The 15,110-nt window shown below is 48.9% G+C and overlaps 1 protein-coding gene across 1 annotated transcript in view; it reads right to left on the bottom strand.

The window, feature by feature from the left end:
* Window positions 1-10,076, bottom strand: part of MYLK (myosin light chain kinase) — a 177,039-nt gene extending 166,963 nt beyond the window's left edge. Inside the window, 2 exon segments of the mRNA XM_035000007.1 lie at window positions 3,716-3,883; window positions 9,671-10,076. Of these exon segments, the coding sequence (XP_034855898.1) occupies window positions 3,716-3,883; window positions 9,671-9,700 (198 nt within the window). The 5' untranslated portion in view covers window positions 9,701-10,076.
* Between the last annotated feature and the right edge of the window lie 5,034 nt (window positions 10,077-15,110).

Below are 15,110 nucleotides of genomic sequence, written 5' to 3'. Positions count from 1 at the left end.
GGTTTTAATATGGCTATTGAGCACCAGACATCATTACCTGCATTCGAGGCAGGAAGCAAAGGAGGGGTGGAACATGAGAGCACCGGTGATTTTTTTTTTTTTAATCAGAAAAGCAGGAGCTGTCCCAGAAATTTCATAGCCAACTTCAGCCAAAATGTGTCACTGAGCCACCTCTAGCTGGAAAGAAAGACTCTACAATGGCTTCTAGAGTAGAAAAGGTCAAGGGCAAAGGGAATTGGTAATGGGTTATGTGTTGGCTGTCCAAAGGGTCTGCCATAAAGTGGAAAAGTCCTAATGGATGTGAGGTACTGAGATGTATAGAGCTGAACAACTCGTAGTTTGGAGCTTCTCAGAATAAGACATGAGCCACAAGGGTTATCTGTGGTCCCACCTTAATGTCACCCAATGTCATCTTTCTTCATAGAAAGAGGGGCTTTATTGGAGGAAAGGGCTCATTAAATCCTTAGCCTATAAATATAGGTATAATAGGGAAATGAGGGCAGGGCAGCAACAATTTTATCCCTTGAAGGAATAAAAACAAAAAGTCAAATTTGAACCAACTTCTAATTACCGGCTTCAGAAGGCAGCAGGAAGCAAACCTTTATAACTTTCTCACATCCTGGTAGCCACTGTTTTGCTCTGCAGTGATGGGAGGGTCCTTGTGCCCTATTCCGAAGAAGCTGGCACATCCCAGGACTCTCCACACCAGGCGTTAGGACTTGAGCTGGTGGTGGCAACTTTACAGAGGGGAGTAGATGGAGCTCCTGGGGGCTGCCACAAAGAGGAGAAGGGTTCATGCCTGCTGCAATGGCCACCAGCCTGGGCCTAAGCAGTAGCTTGAAGGCTTAATTTTAAAAAGTCACTCATTCAAAAGAGATTCTGCAAGAGCCCAGTTAATCAAGAGCGGAGATCCCGATGTCACTGTGACAGACACAAGGACTGGTTTGGTGCCGAATAAGCATCTGGAACAGGATGGACCCCAGCACCTGGAGGGAGAGGTCTGCAGGGTCAAGTGGCTGCAGCAGTGAAGGGTAACATGCACTGGAGGCAGAGAACCACTGGCTACACTCAGTGGGTAACCCTGTTTGGAGCTCAGTCTTTTATAACTAGCAACTCCTGCTCAAAGCCCACATCCCTCCAGGTTGACACCACCTTACTTCTCCCCTCTCTGAGGGCATCAGGTCAGGAACACTCCCTGTTCGACTGCATCTCTGGTAGCAAAAACAATCAACATCCTCATTCTGGAATCTTCTGAAGTGGCTCTTCCCTAATGCAAAACAGCCCTCTGTGCCCTTTGGTATGGTGACCATACACACTTGCAGCATGCTAGTTTAAGAGCACTTTTGAGGACAGCCTCTCCCTCTGCATTTCCATTTGCAAGCTCTCGGATGGAGCCAGACGCTCCATCTAAGATCTCTCTGGAACTATCTTCCACCAGCATGCTGCCAGGATGTTGTTCTGCATTAATTCCAGGCAGGTTGGAAGGGGTAAAGTAGCTCTGCAGGCTGACTTCTAAGGAATGCATTCATTTTGACATATAAACCACATGCAATATAGAAAGTCAACTTTCATCAATATAAGCAAAATAAAATTCTCAGCGAATGCTGTACTTTAAGAACGCTGCAGTCCACATTGTGAATGCTTTCAATCCATTGAATTGTTTACTCTATGATGGTTCAATTTATGTTGTGTGAATTTTACCTCATTAAAAAAACTACCGTATTACTATACTTTTTAACTTCAGGAAGTGGTTTTACCATTTTCTTCCTCGATTCTTTTCTTTTCACATTCCTGGAGGCCAGAAATACAGAAACTGTGAGTTGTTTCTTCTCAGATAAGGAAACCCAGGTCCATAGAAGGTGTGAAGCCAACAGGACGGCCAAGCTACAAAGAGCTCAGTGTGCTGATGCCTGGGCCAGGGCTCATTCTACAAGGTTCCAAAGCAAATAACTCAAGGGCATGGTCCCTTGGTGACCTCCAAAGGCAGCAAAGGAAGCAGAAGCACCACCATGCTACAGAGGAATCTAAGTCCTCTCTTCCTCTCCATGTCTGCCAGAATTTGAGAAGGAGTTCATCTCTCTGAAGCAGTAGGGCAGGAGTGAAGGTACTGGAGATGAGATCAGTTTTGCTAAGCCATTTTTTCAAGTTCATTTTTTATATTTTATCTTTTAAGTATAAAGTCAGTGTTTTATGACACCTTCACAGAGTGGTCCAGCCACCAACGCCATCTCATTCCAGAACATCTCCATCGTCCCCAGGAGGAACCCTCCCCCCATTAGCATTCAGTCCCTACTCTTCCTCCCCGGCTCCTGCAATCACCAATCTACGATAGCTTTGCCTACTCTGGACATCTCATACCCACGGAGGCATTCAGAGTGGGTATGAGTCAGCCTTTTGTGCCTGGCTTCTCTCCCTTAGCAGAGCCTTCTCAGTGTGCATCCACACTGCAGCATGTAACAGTAGGCCACTCCTTTCCACAGCATAAATCCCTAGGGATTCTTCCACTGCTTCTTTCCCGCCAGCCGTGGGGATGTGGGGACCATATTCAGGGCAACAGAAAAGAGCCCTCATTCTGGCAGGACCCAGAAAGAAGAAAACAGACCCCTCAGCAGCATCGCAACATTCCCCACGACCTTCCTCCTTCTGACAAGGGCTGTTAGGTCAGATCCACCGGCCAACGGCCTTAACTACAGGACCGCGTGGAGCACGCATCACAGTGCAGCCCGTGCCCTCTCCAGATGGCGAGGGCCATCCTGCACAAGGCGAAACCAGGCGCTTAAACAAAGGCAAGGCCTGGTGTCATCTGGGATGAGGGATGCGCTTGACCCCTTCCTTCTACAAGCGTGCAGGGGCCTGCTCTTAAATTGTAGATTCGTAACACCACCTATGAATTTCTCATCTCCTCAGCTGTCTTCTGCTCAGATCAAAGCCTTCTAGCCTCTAAAGTGTTTCCTGGGGTAGATCCCCCATGATTAACCCAGGACAAATAATACTCGCAAATGTCCCTGACGTCCACGTGCATCTCCATGTCAAGCTGATGATGGGACTTCCTGATGGCCTGAGCCAGCAGCTCGCTACAAGTCTCCACTTGGGCATAGCCTCGGTATTCTTACGGCTGTTCTTCAATGTCCTCGCCTTCTTCTTCTCCTTTCTAGCACAAGGTGGACAAGGGGTTACCATGCCCAATTTGCAGAAGAAGAAATGGAGGCCCAGTAAGAGCAAGAGACCAGTATTGATTAGCAAAAGGTAACTGAATTGATAAGGGGTCCCATCTCCCACTGCAGTGCTCTGGATGCACCAAGTGGATACACGAGAGCGCTGGTTAATGAAACGCTCCTTTGAGGGAGAAGGTGAAAGAAAAATTACAGTCTGTTCTCAACTGTCCAGATTTGAGGGCACATATTTCGACCCAAGCTGCATGGTTCCTGCCACCAGCCCGGGTCATCTTCCACAATTAGGTAGCACGTACCCAGAACATGGCCTATGTTAACAGCAAAATGTCTCCATGCCCCTTCCCACTCCCGAGTTCTCCAACACAGACCAAAGTCAACCATAAACCAAACAACTCGGGTAAACTGATAGATATTCACTTCATGTGTGGGTCCAAAGAAACCCAGGCTTCCACGTGATCCAGCCTGCTGGGGAAAGGGCTGCCGAAGCAGTGATGACCCTGCCCCATCTCCTCTCCGGCCTCCCCTCCAGCCATGCTTCTTACCCTCCCTTCAAACTTGGCGGTGGCTCCTTCTCTGGTGCAGAGGTTCCGAGGGGGCACAATGAAAGCAGGGGCCTCGGTCAGGGACATGGAACCGACTCTCGGGTGATCCACACTGACGGAGGTTTTAGAAACCTGGGTTGAGGCAGCCAGCTTCACATCCCCCATGGTCTGCAAACAGGAAGGAAGACCAGGTCAGATGAGAGAAGTGCAGCCCCTCATCCCGGTGCATGGCCAGCATTCCCCGTGTGCGGGTGGGGCCCCTGTGCCGTGGGTTCTGTCGGGAGTGGGTGCCCCGTTAGGTCAGGTCGGCCTGGAGCTCCTCTCTGAGAATGAGGGGCCCTGTGTCCTCCACAGGCAAGGCTGCCGGGGTGAGGCCCATCCCGCCCCAGACACCAGCACCAGGGCCACAGGCCCACCTCCCCCAAACCCTATGGAGAACTTCTAGGAAAGGCGCAGCTGGGGCAAGAACAGAGGGACCTGCTGATCTCAGCATTTTTACAGCTGACATCTAAAACCAGTATTTAATAGTCATTGGCTCTTCAGGATCAAAAAGTAAGTCAGGCACTCGTGGTAGAAAGTAAAAGCTGCTTTTGCGTGAACCATGAGAGCTCGCGCGCTAAAGAAAAACAGGATTCATCTTCCCAGAAAGGAAAGAATTTGGGGTTAAAACAGCAAGGATCCTGGCTGAGGTGAGGAGAGGTGAGGGTGGGCGAGTGAATGGAGGAAAGGAAGCGCGTCTAGGGAGGACATCCCATTTCTAGGGACTAGATGGTGGAAAGCCTTGCAGGTCACAGAATGTCAGAGAAGGGAGCGTTCTAAGATTATTCGGGCTATTTCCTCCATTTGCAACAGGAGCCTCGAGAGGGTAAGTCACTAGCCCAAAGAGACAAAGCAAAATGATGGCATCACTGGCTAGAATACCTCAAGCTCCTTGCTCCTGGCACAGGGCCCAGTTGGGACTAGACAGGATGTCGATGGGGGCTGGCAGGTTAGCTGGGACACAGGGATTTCCTTAGGATTGATTCCAGAAGTGGAATTAGTAACAGGGGCATATCTGAGTTCTTGGTGGTAAGCAGCAGAATAGACTCTGGCTCTCATAAACAGAGAAGGGATTCATTGGAAAGATGGGGAAGGAGGAGCTCCTCAAATCCATAGGAAAGACTGGAGGACAAGGCTGGGAAAACAGGCAGCAGCTGACAGAAGCCTGGTGGTCAGACCTCAAGCAGTCAGTGGACACCCACACACCAACTGGAGTGCACCCTAAGTCTCCCTGCTGCAAGTTCCAAGTCCAGGTGGGAGCCTCACCAGGCTGGACCAGCTCAAGATCGGGGACCATGTCTTACTCGCCATGGAAGAGTGGTGTCAGGGGCATGTAATTAGTTTATTTAAATTTATAACATCTAATAAAAATAAAGTAGGGATATGCCTTTTGAAGCTCACGTTAAAGTAACAAAGACCTGGGTTCCTTTATAACGGGGCACATCCCCTGCCTGACAAACCCAGCTTTCTCTTTTGCTGATAAGGTATTAGCTATGCAAACAAAATCTTTTCCAAATGATATGCCTCACAGGTTCACAGCAGTAGATAACAATATAAGCAAAACTTCTGTAGCACTTACTATCCCCCAGGAACTATTCTAAGCCCTTTTAAATAACAGCTCATTTGCTCCTCATGTAAACACTAGGAGACAGTTACTATCATCATCCCCATTTTATGGATTAGAAACGGAGGCACAGCAAGATTAAGAAATTTGCCCAAGGTCATGGCATTTAGTAGGGGCCAGAACTGGCACTTGGACCCAGGCGTCTGGCGCCAGAACTCCTATTCCTAGCCAGTGACCTTCTTGCCCCCTGTAAGCAGTCAGAGCTGGCTGGTGGCAAGGGGCTCTGAGGTTGGGGTAGATAGCGACAGAACCACTAGCATATACATGTGAAATTCAGGTTTTCTGCAGGTCAAAACATACCATCCATAACATAGAAAGATGGATGGGATAGAGGGTTTGCAGCAAAAACAAAGGGCTGGAATACTTTACAACTAAGAAGGAGACAGCCCCACAGATCAATGGAAAGAGGCTATGACTTGAGCAGTTCACTGAAGACAAGCAAATGGCCACTAAACAAAGGGACACTGCCTGGCCTCGGTGAGAATCCAAGAGTACAAAGTAAGAACTTATCTTTTTTTAAAAACTGACCACAATGACATTTAAAAAGATAACATAAAATGCCAGTAAGACTGTGGGAAGGTGGCCCATTCACCTCAGGGGGAGGGGCACATCAATTGGTGCGATCTCTCCAGAAAGCAATTTGGCAAAGAGATTCTGGAAAAAAAAAAAAAAAAAAAGTCCATCTCTCCTCCCAGAAATCCTACGTTCAGCAATGTATTTTTTTTTTTTAATTTATTTGAGAGAGAGAGTGAGGATGAGCAGGGGAGGCAGCAGAGGCAGAGGGAGAAGCAGGCTCCCTGCTGAGCAAGGAGCCCTATGTGGGACTCAAGCCCAGGACCCCGGGACCACGACCTGAGCCCAAGGCAGACACGCTCAACTGACTGAGCCACCCAGGTGCCCCTAGCAATGTATTATTGGGAAAGAATCAGAGATGCAGCACAAAATTTGTATCTAAGGATGCTAATCACATTATTTATAGCAGAAGAAATAGAAAAATAATCCTGTGAAGTAGAAACAGAAAGAAAGACCCAGTTAAGTGTCTACCCAGAGAACTGGTAGAACACAGTGGAGTATCAGGCAGCTATGCGGTGTATGTTTACAAAGAAAATCATGATAGGAATTGAATGATACAGAAATTTTAAACTCAAAGTAAGTTTTATTATGGTAAATCTCAAACATACAGAAAAGTAGAAAGAATGATAAAATGAGCACCTCAAACACCCGTCGCCTAACTCCAACAATTAACATCTTGCCATATTTCGATCATTGTGTCTGCACAACCATTTTAAAGTCATCGTGATATTTTAATGGCAAAAATCAGGATATATTCATTCACTCAATTAAAATAGATTCCTTGAACATCGACCATGTGCCAAGTTAGGTGTTTGAGACAGAGCAGTGAACAATTACGTGTGTGTGGCAAGTGTGGTAACGTGGTGGTAGGGGAGGAATGGGGTTCTCAAATCCTGCAGAAGCCCCCTGGACCACACCCTAGAGGGAACACTGCTCCCTCTGCCCTCCTCCAATGGCACAGATACCCTCAGCCGGGGGGGGGGGGGGCTCAGGGTGGGGGTAGGAAGGATGAGGCTCAGACCCTGCCACAAACCCAGGGGCACTGCTACTTTCCAGCCATGAGCTACAAGGTACTTCAAGTCTCTTGGCCTCAGTTTCCTTTTCTGTAAAATGGGCGTGATAACTTCAGCCTCAGAAGGCTGCAGGGAGGATATGAGTGAGAGCACACACAAAACGCACAGCGCAGCGTGAAAGGGGTTCAATCAGTAGTAGCCAATCAATACTGTCATCATCCAGTTCCCAAAGAGAAGCCGGTCTCCCCCTGCTGCAGGACACAGGCCCTCTTCATCGAGGACAGCAAGAAGCCCAGTCCGGCCCGGTCACCTTCAGGGCAAGGGCATCTGAGCGGGATTACTGTGACCAGCGGTAGGAAGCGGATGGCAGAACTCCGTGAGGCAGGGAAGGCAGGCCTGAGGCCCACAGCAGCCTCCCTCAGCACTGTCGTGTCTGTTCCAGCAGCATGGCTGAATGGGGCAGTCCCCACAGTCCTGCCAGGCGGCTCTGACTATGCCCCTCTCACAAATGATGACACCGAAGCTCAGAAATAACCCTTGTCCAAGGTCACAGAGCTAAGAAGTAGAAACCAAAACCAAGTCTGACCTCAGTCCTACCCTGCAGGCCTCCTAGAGCACCCCATGACCCAGACGAGGCATTTCCTACTGTCCCCAGGCAAGGGAGATAAAGTAGACAGAAGTCTGGGAGCTCCACAGAGGATGGGGGACAGCGAATGTGCCTCCCCTTCTGCTCTCAGGCCTGGCTTTGAAAGACATGAGACTCTTCCCCCTCTGCTTTCTGGGGAGCTGAAAACTAGGAGTGGTGACATCAGGCTCAGGACCCTCTCTGCATATCGCCCTGATCCAGGATCTTCTGAGGTCTGTCTAAATCTCCGGTTTAGAAGGTCCCGGATGCTATCATCAAAGGGAAAGTGCTTGGCTTCAAGAACACAGAAAACAGAAGTCATCTATCCCTAGGGGAGGTCTGGCTTCGTGGTTAGAAAAGGAACAGGCAAGTCAGTATAGCCAGGAGACATCCAGTCCCCCACAAGGTGGTTGTGGGGGGTAGTTACTTAACTATCAGGTGAGCAGGACCAGAGCCCAGTCCCAGGCTGGCCAGAGACACAAATAGCTTCGCTCAGCCCACCGCCCCGCCCACTGCCATCAGCAGCATAAACAGAATCCGTCCACATTGACAAGTAATGGTTACTGACATAATTGGGATGTTCTACCAAAAAATAATAATAAATCAGGGGCGCCCGGCTGGCTCAGTAAGTACAGCGTGCGACTCTTGATCTCAGGGGGGTGAGTTCAAACCCCCACATTGGGCGTAGAGATTAAAAATAAAATCTTTCAAATAATAATAATAACAGGGGCGCCTGGGTGGCTCAGTTGGTTAAGCGCCTGCCTTCGGCTCAGGTCACGATCCCAGAGTCCCGGGATCGAGTCCCGCATCGGGCTCCCTGCTCGGCGGGGAGTCTGCTTCTCCCTCTGACCCTCCTCCCTCTCGTGCTCTCTGTCTCTCATTCTCGGTCTCAAATAAATAAATAAAATCTTAAAAATAATAATAATAATAATAATAACAACAGTAAAGCAAACCAAGCCGTCCTTATTCCCTTCTAATCTCTAGTCCAGCCTGATGACCACATTCCAGGGGAGAACGCCAGAGGGGCTGGCTAACTTCTGCCATAATCTCTCTACTGGCAAAGCAGTGCTTGGTGGCCTGAAACACACCCAGCTCGGGGTTCGTTCAATACCAGTTAAGTGCAGATCAAAGGACAGAGAATTAGGAGGAGGAAAAAAAATGAAGGAGGGGGGCAAAGAGAGGGGGGGCAGCCCCTCACACACACAATGCTCGGGCCAAAGCTCCCCTCCAAATAAGGTTTTCACAAGTAACATAATTAGTTAATCATCCAAAGCAGCCCTAAGTTACCTTGACCTTAATTTGATCAAAAACACTTGAAATTGTTTCTTGAACCCAGAAAAGAACATTTTCAACTATGGCCAAAAGAGAATGAACTCTGAGGCAAAAAGACTCAGAAGAAATGTTAAAAATTAGGGATGAAGTTATATGGCAGAAGAAGTTTAGGGAAACCAGCTGTCCTCTTCCCTACCCAAAGCGCATACATTTAAAATGATCGCGGTGGGATGCCTGGGTGGCTCAGTTGGTTAAGCATCTGCCTTTGGCTCACGTCATCATCCCAGGGTCCCTGCTCAGCGGGGAGCCTGCTTCTTCCTCTCCCACTCTCCCTGCTTATGTTCCCTCTCTCGCTGTGTCTCTGTCAAATAAATAAATAAAATCTTTTAAAAAAAATAAAAAAACAAAAACAAAATGATCGTGGTCTTTAAGCACCTAACCCAGCAGCAAGGCATCCTGGAAATACCACACCTTCCCTCTAGGGCCGGGCTCCCAGTGGGCTCTACGCTGGCAGCCTGGCAGCCAGCCATGAACCCACCCCCACCTCCCCACCTCCCCACCCCCCCTTCCTGGCCCGCAGGGGAGACAGCAAACCACCCAGGTGTGAGGGCCCCAGGCAATGACAGCTCCGCTCTCCGGGCGTTAATCTTCTCTCTGCCATGCACTCAGATCCTGACCAATTCCCTAATCGCTCCTAATACCAGAGTGAGCTGCTCCTTCGCTGCGGGCTGTGCCAGGTGGACTTTGCTGTGACCCACAAGAGCAAACCGTGGGGCAGAGCCACATATCCGAGAACCGACATGCCTTACCGTGGCCTCTTTCCCCGGCAGCTCTCCCATGAGCCGGGACGCGTGGGCAGCCACGCTTTACCACTGGACGGCAGAGAATCCTGTCCAACGTCCGTCTGAGGAGGAAGACAGTGAAGGAGAGCCAGGGACGCTGTGGAGCCCAGGGCTAGACTGAAAATTTAAGGGGCGTCTGCCTGACTCTGCTCGCAGATGTTGCAACTTGCCTTCTGCCAGGCAGCCAACTTCACTCAGTCAGGGAAATCTGTTGTTCTAATCCGCCCAGCTGGGGTGACCTTTGAAACCCCGGGCTGCCAGCTGTAGAAGCTCTCAATGGAGTCCCAGGGAGACCAGGAGTGGAAGCTCACAGGTTTTTACTTGTTCAGAGCTGCCGATTCCAATCTCAGTGTGGAGCAAAGGGAGGACGCTGTCAAGCAGAGAGCTGAACCCTTGGAGGGACTGGGCACACCCCCAGCTCCACATCTGGCCTGGAACGTCACTTACCCCTTGGCACATCTGGCATGGGATTACCACACAGGGCTCATGGGATATGTGCCTCCTGAGACCCAGCTCTTTCCTCCTTAAGCTAAAGAAGCCCTGCTTACGATCCCTGGAGTGAGGGGAAACCCAGAGAACAGACAGATGGGGAACTCCTGTGCTGCAATTGTCTTAAGGAATCTAGGCTGAGATCTGAACCAGGCTCCAAGCGTTCATGTCGCACACAGGACCCAGCAGGGCTCCTTCTGACCCCTGGGGAGCTTCAGGAAGGGTCCTTGGTGCATACCTCTAAAACATGGTAGCAAGGTGATGCCCAGCCCAGTCCTTCTCCGGGGGAGAGAAGGATTTCCATAGTTCCAAAGGGATCTCTCATGCTATGCAACTCATGCCATGGGACAAACTGCAGATGTCTGAATCAGGAATGACATGGCTTTAAGCTTTTCCATTGGGCCCTGTCTGATCCTTGAGTAACCGGTATTCTTCTAACACCTGGGGGACCCCTTACCCTCTAGCTCAGCAGTTCTCAAATTTTTGGTCGCAGAGCCCCTTTATGCTCCTAGAAATTAGTGAGGATTCCAAAGAGCTTTTGTTTGTGAGTTATTGCTAACAATATTTACTGTATTCAAAATTAAAACCAATAATTCACTCAAAAACATCAATAATAAGCCCATTATATGTTAACATAAATAACACTTCTAAAAAGAAATAATATATTTTCCAAAACAAAGTTTAATGAGAATTGTTCATTTTTGCAAATTTCTCTAATGTCTGGCTAATAGAAGACAGCTAGATTTTCAAATCTGCTTCCACATTCAGTCTACTGTGATATCACTGTATTTGCAGCTGCTGGAAAACTCCACTTGAGAGAGAAGGAGGGTGAAAAAGGCAAATGCCACCTGATTACAAAGATGATTTGGACCTCTGGGCCCCTGAAAGAGTCTCGGGAATCCCAAGGATCCCCTGGGGACACACTTTGAGAACTGTTGCTTTAACCCATCCCCCGTTCTCCCCAATACCATCTGCTCTCATGTCTGTCCTAAAAATGCACAACTAGAAAGGGAAAAGTGGTTTTATAGGAGTAGTGGAGTGTGGCTTTGAGGAATGGGTGAGGAGGAGGGTGAATCGATACCTAATTTGGTTCCATCTTTCCTTCCAAAGAGAATGGTTAGACAAACATGCACCTGAGAGATTTGAAGCTAAAACCGACACTGATGAAGAGAACACCTTTAAGTCACTTAAGTCCTTGGCCAAGACTGAATATAAACTCCAGACCTCTGGAAGACACGGTAGATATTTGAATATTTTATGGCTAATAAAGGAAGAAAGAAATCCAAAAAACAATGCTGTTCACCACTGAGGAATGGAGGTAAATTCAGATCTAAGTCTTCTTAGATGGAGGTCTCTGGTGGTGGCAACAGGACTGGAGAGTCATTTTGAGTTGGACAGAGCTAAGGACAATGACGTGGACAAAAACATGGGAGGCATATCTATCAAACCTGTGGGTTAGACTAAGCAAGTAGGAACAGCTAACATGCTAAACCCAGCTAGCATGTTAAATACAGCCCTGAAAGATCAGCAAAATGGACCAGAGCTTGAGAGGAAACTTAAAAGAACGATTTTTAAATTGAATACTTAGGCTCGGGAGCAAAAACAGGAGTGCCTGGGTGGCATGGCTGGTTGAGCATCTGACTCTTGGTTTTGGCTCAGGTCATGATCTGAGGAGCCCCACGTCAGGCTCTGTGTTCAGCTCGGAGTCTGCTTGAGACTCTCTCTCCCTCTGCCCCTTCCTCCCTGCACTTTCTCTCTCTCTCAAGTAAGTAAATAAATCTAAAACAACACAACACAACACAACACAACTACCCAAGTACAAACACAACTACCGAAGTACAAAATGGCTGATTGGAAACATTGCACACAGACCTCTGGTCCCACAGAGATTAGGCTAGTCCCATGTTAGCAGCACGCATCAAATCCCTTATGTCCTTTTTGTCCCAAGGCTCATAGTTGACAGCCACGTAGTTGTGTGGTTCTATGATTAACATGTTTCCCCCCGACTGGAACACAAACTCCACCAGGTCACAGATCCCACGTGTTCCACTAACTACTATATCCCCAATGCCTACAATACTAATGAGCACATGACAAGTTCTCAACAAATACTTGTGGGATACATGAATGAATAGAAAGTTGGGCTAAAAAAGTATTAAAAAAAAAAATCTCTTCCAAACTAGGACACCACTTAACTTTATTGTATAGGGAATCCTGAGAACATTAGAGAGAGGATGTAGGGAAAGAAGCGGGAGAACAGGTCACTCCAATAAAAAAATCTACCCTCTGGAGCCTATAGGTGTTTGGCCCAGACACAGGGTGCCAGTCTGGCTTTAAATCAGGCATGTGACCCTTTCTACTCTGCTTCTCAGTCTTCCAGTGTGAAATGGGCGCTATGAGCCTTGGATAGACTCTGAGTTTCCTGCTGGCATTTCCAAGCAACTCGGATCCAGGTCCCTGGTTTCCCAAGTGAAACACTCAAAGGCAGCCCACTCTGTCCCCCACAGCTGAGTTCTTCCCTGAGCCACCAGGCAGGTGGCTGGCCCCTGGCCTTCCTGGGCCTTTCCTCTAGAAAAGCACATTAATGGAGGGTCTGAATTTCTGCAGGCAGATGAGCTGCCCACATCAGCCCGGCCACATCAGCAGAGCAGCAAACCACGGGCAGGAGGAGGATGCGAGCTCAGCAACACTACTCCGAGTGCCCACATCTTTGGCAGAAAGTTATTTTTAAATTCTTAAAAGAGGACACACACACACACACACAGATCAAATCAAATAAACACACCCAACCGCACACACAGTGTGAACGAGCGAGGCCTGGTCTCCTGGAGCTGCTCTCTTCCTGTTGGGATTCTTGCTTAATTTGGGATTTAATGAGAACAGGCTGAGAGAAGCTTTTTGCAATAAAAGTCACACGCAAAAAAAAAAAAAAAAAAAAATCAAAGCCAGAACCAGAAACCCTGATTATAACTAAATTCGCAAAAGGCACATTTCTATCACAATTAGCCAACAGTCCTAATGTTCATTCATTTTGTTATCAGGTATTATTGCTACAGAAGTAAATCTGGGGTCACCAGTGTGTTGATCCAACCATCGCCTTCTCAAACACCATGCCTCCTCCCTCCATTCTGTTAAGTCATATGAACTGAGCTGAGTTTTTTAAACCCCACAAGATGAGCACTGGGATACTCATGTAGGGGTAGTCTCCACCACCCTCGGTCCATGGGGGCCCAGAAAATCACCTGGGGGAACAGGAACCGTGCTCACGGTTCCCAACCCCAGGATGCCCCATGGAGGGGAAAAGACTGCTCGACAGTCAGATGTTGCGTTCTCCACCGCTAAACCGGGTGGCCTGAGGCAAGTAAAAACCTCTGAAAGTCTTAGTTTACTTATCTGTCAAACGGGGCTCCTGCTAATACCCCGCTGCCTACGAGGTTGCCACGAGGGTCGGCAATGTGTATGAAAAGCAGCCCAGCCCAGTCTCTGGCAGAGAGTAAGAGCTCAATCCGAGGCAGCTGCTGTGGTTAACATCATTGTTGTTTTAAGCTCTCTTTCAGAAGCTCAGAGGATAGAAGCAGCCTTGGCCATGGAGGGGGCCACAGGAGAAACTGGGAGGCATCACGGCAGGTAAAATGGCATCAGAGAGACAGTCAGCAACTCTGGGACTCACTGTGGCTGCACCCTGACCGGCCGTGCGATCTTAAGAAAGTCACTGCCCTTCTCTCCCTATGGTCCTCTCTCTGTGTGGCCTGATGGGCCTCTCTGGACACTTCCTGCCCTAGCGCACCTGTGTCTCTAGGACTGCCACCAGTCCTCCATGGGACACCTGGGCAGGCGGGAAAGGTTCAGCAGAGGGAACCAAGCCCAGAGCAGGAACATGATGCAGGACACCAAGAGAGGAGGAAAGAAACTTCTGTTCCCAGCCCACCACGCAGGGCTTCACAGGCTGGGCGGCTGAATCAGGTACACACACCTGTCACCAAGGCACACCTGCAAGACACCAGCACCTGCCGTGAGGACAGAGATGGGGCCAGTGCTGAGCACGGGCACTACGTGATTATTCCAGCTTTGCAGCCTCTGGCCAGCTCCCAAGTTGAGCCTCTGATTCGATGAAGTCCGTCTAGAGAGAAACTGGGGCTGAAAACACTGAGGGGAAACCCCAGGAAAAAGAAGGAGAAAAAGAGAGAACTGGTAATAGCGGCTATTTAGTGAGCACATGACTTACCTCACTGAATCCCTTGGAGTGGCAAATATTAACAGCAAAATTAATGGGCAGAGTGTTGGGGGAGTATCATTCACTCATAAAGTAAATGGAACATATTCCTTTTCTTTCCACTACTTTATTCTTCCCCTGCCCCCCACCCCAGCCCAGTCAACCTTTAGTTACTTAGTGACAGAGGGATGAAGGAAGATCTAGAAAGGAGAGGGAGGAGGAGTAAAGGAAAGGCCACCACTCTGTGCCATCAGTCTGCCTGCCCCTCCTCTCCTGCTCTTCAGAGAAACCCAGGAAAGCTCTGGAAAAGAAGGCCCAGAAAAGAAGTGAGCCTCATGATGCTGCTGACCACCCCCTGCCCCAGAGGGGCTCTGAACAGCTTCTCTAGCTCCAGATTGGCATGTCCCATCCCTTCTTTCTGAGTCTGTCTAAAGCACACGCTACCCCCTCTGCTTTCTGCAGGGAGCTGGAGTGTGGCAATGATCTGAAGGGACAGGCCTAAAGACTAAGTTTCTAAGAACACAGATGTACACGAAGGATGAGCAGAGCTCACAGTTTCGGGGAGATGCCAGCATCCCCTGGCCCATTTCTCCTAGGAAAATAACTCTGTGGTTGGACCGACATCAGGCTGACTAGAGGAGAGACTGATGTGAGGGGACAGAATGAGGAGGACCCCTTTGTGGGAGTCCTGCCTTTCCATGCGAG

This window comes from Mirounga leonina, unplaced genomic scaffold (genome assembly GCF_011800145.1).
Source record: "Mirounga leonina isolate KUSES-001 unplaced genomic scaffold, KU_Mleo_1.0 Mir_115, whole genome shotgun sequence".
NCBI lineage: Eukaryota > Metazoa > Chordata > Mammalia > Carnivora > Phocidae > Mirounga > Mirounga leonina.
Note: the sequence above shows the minus strand (reverse complement) of the source record. Positions and strands in the feature narration are given on the sequence as shown.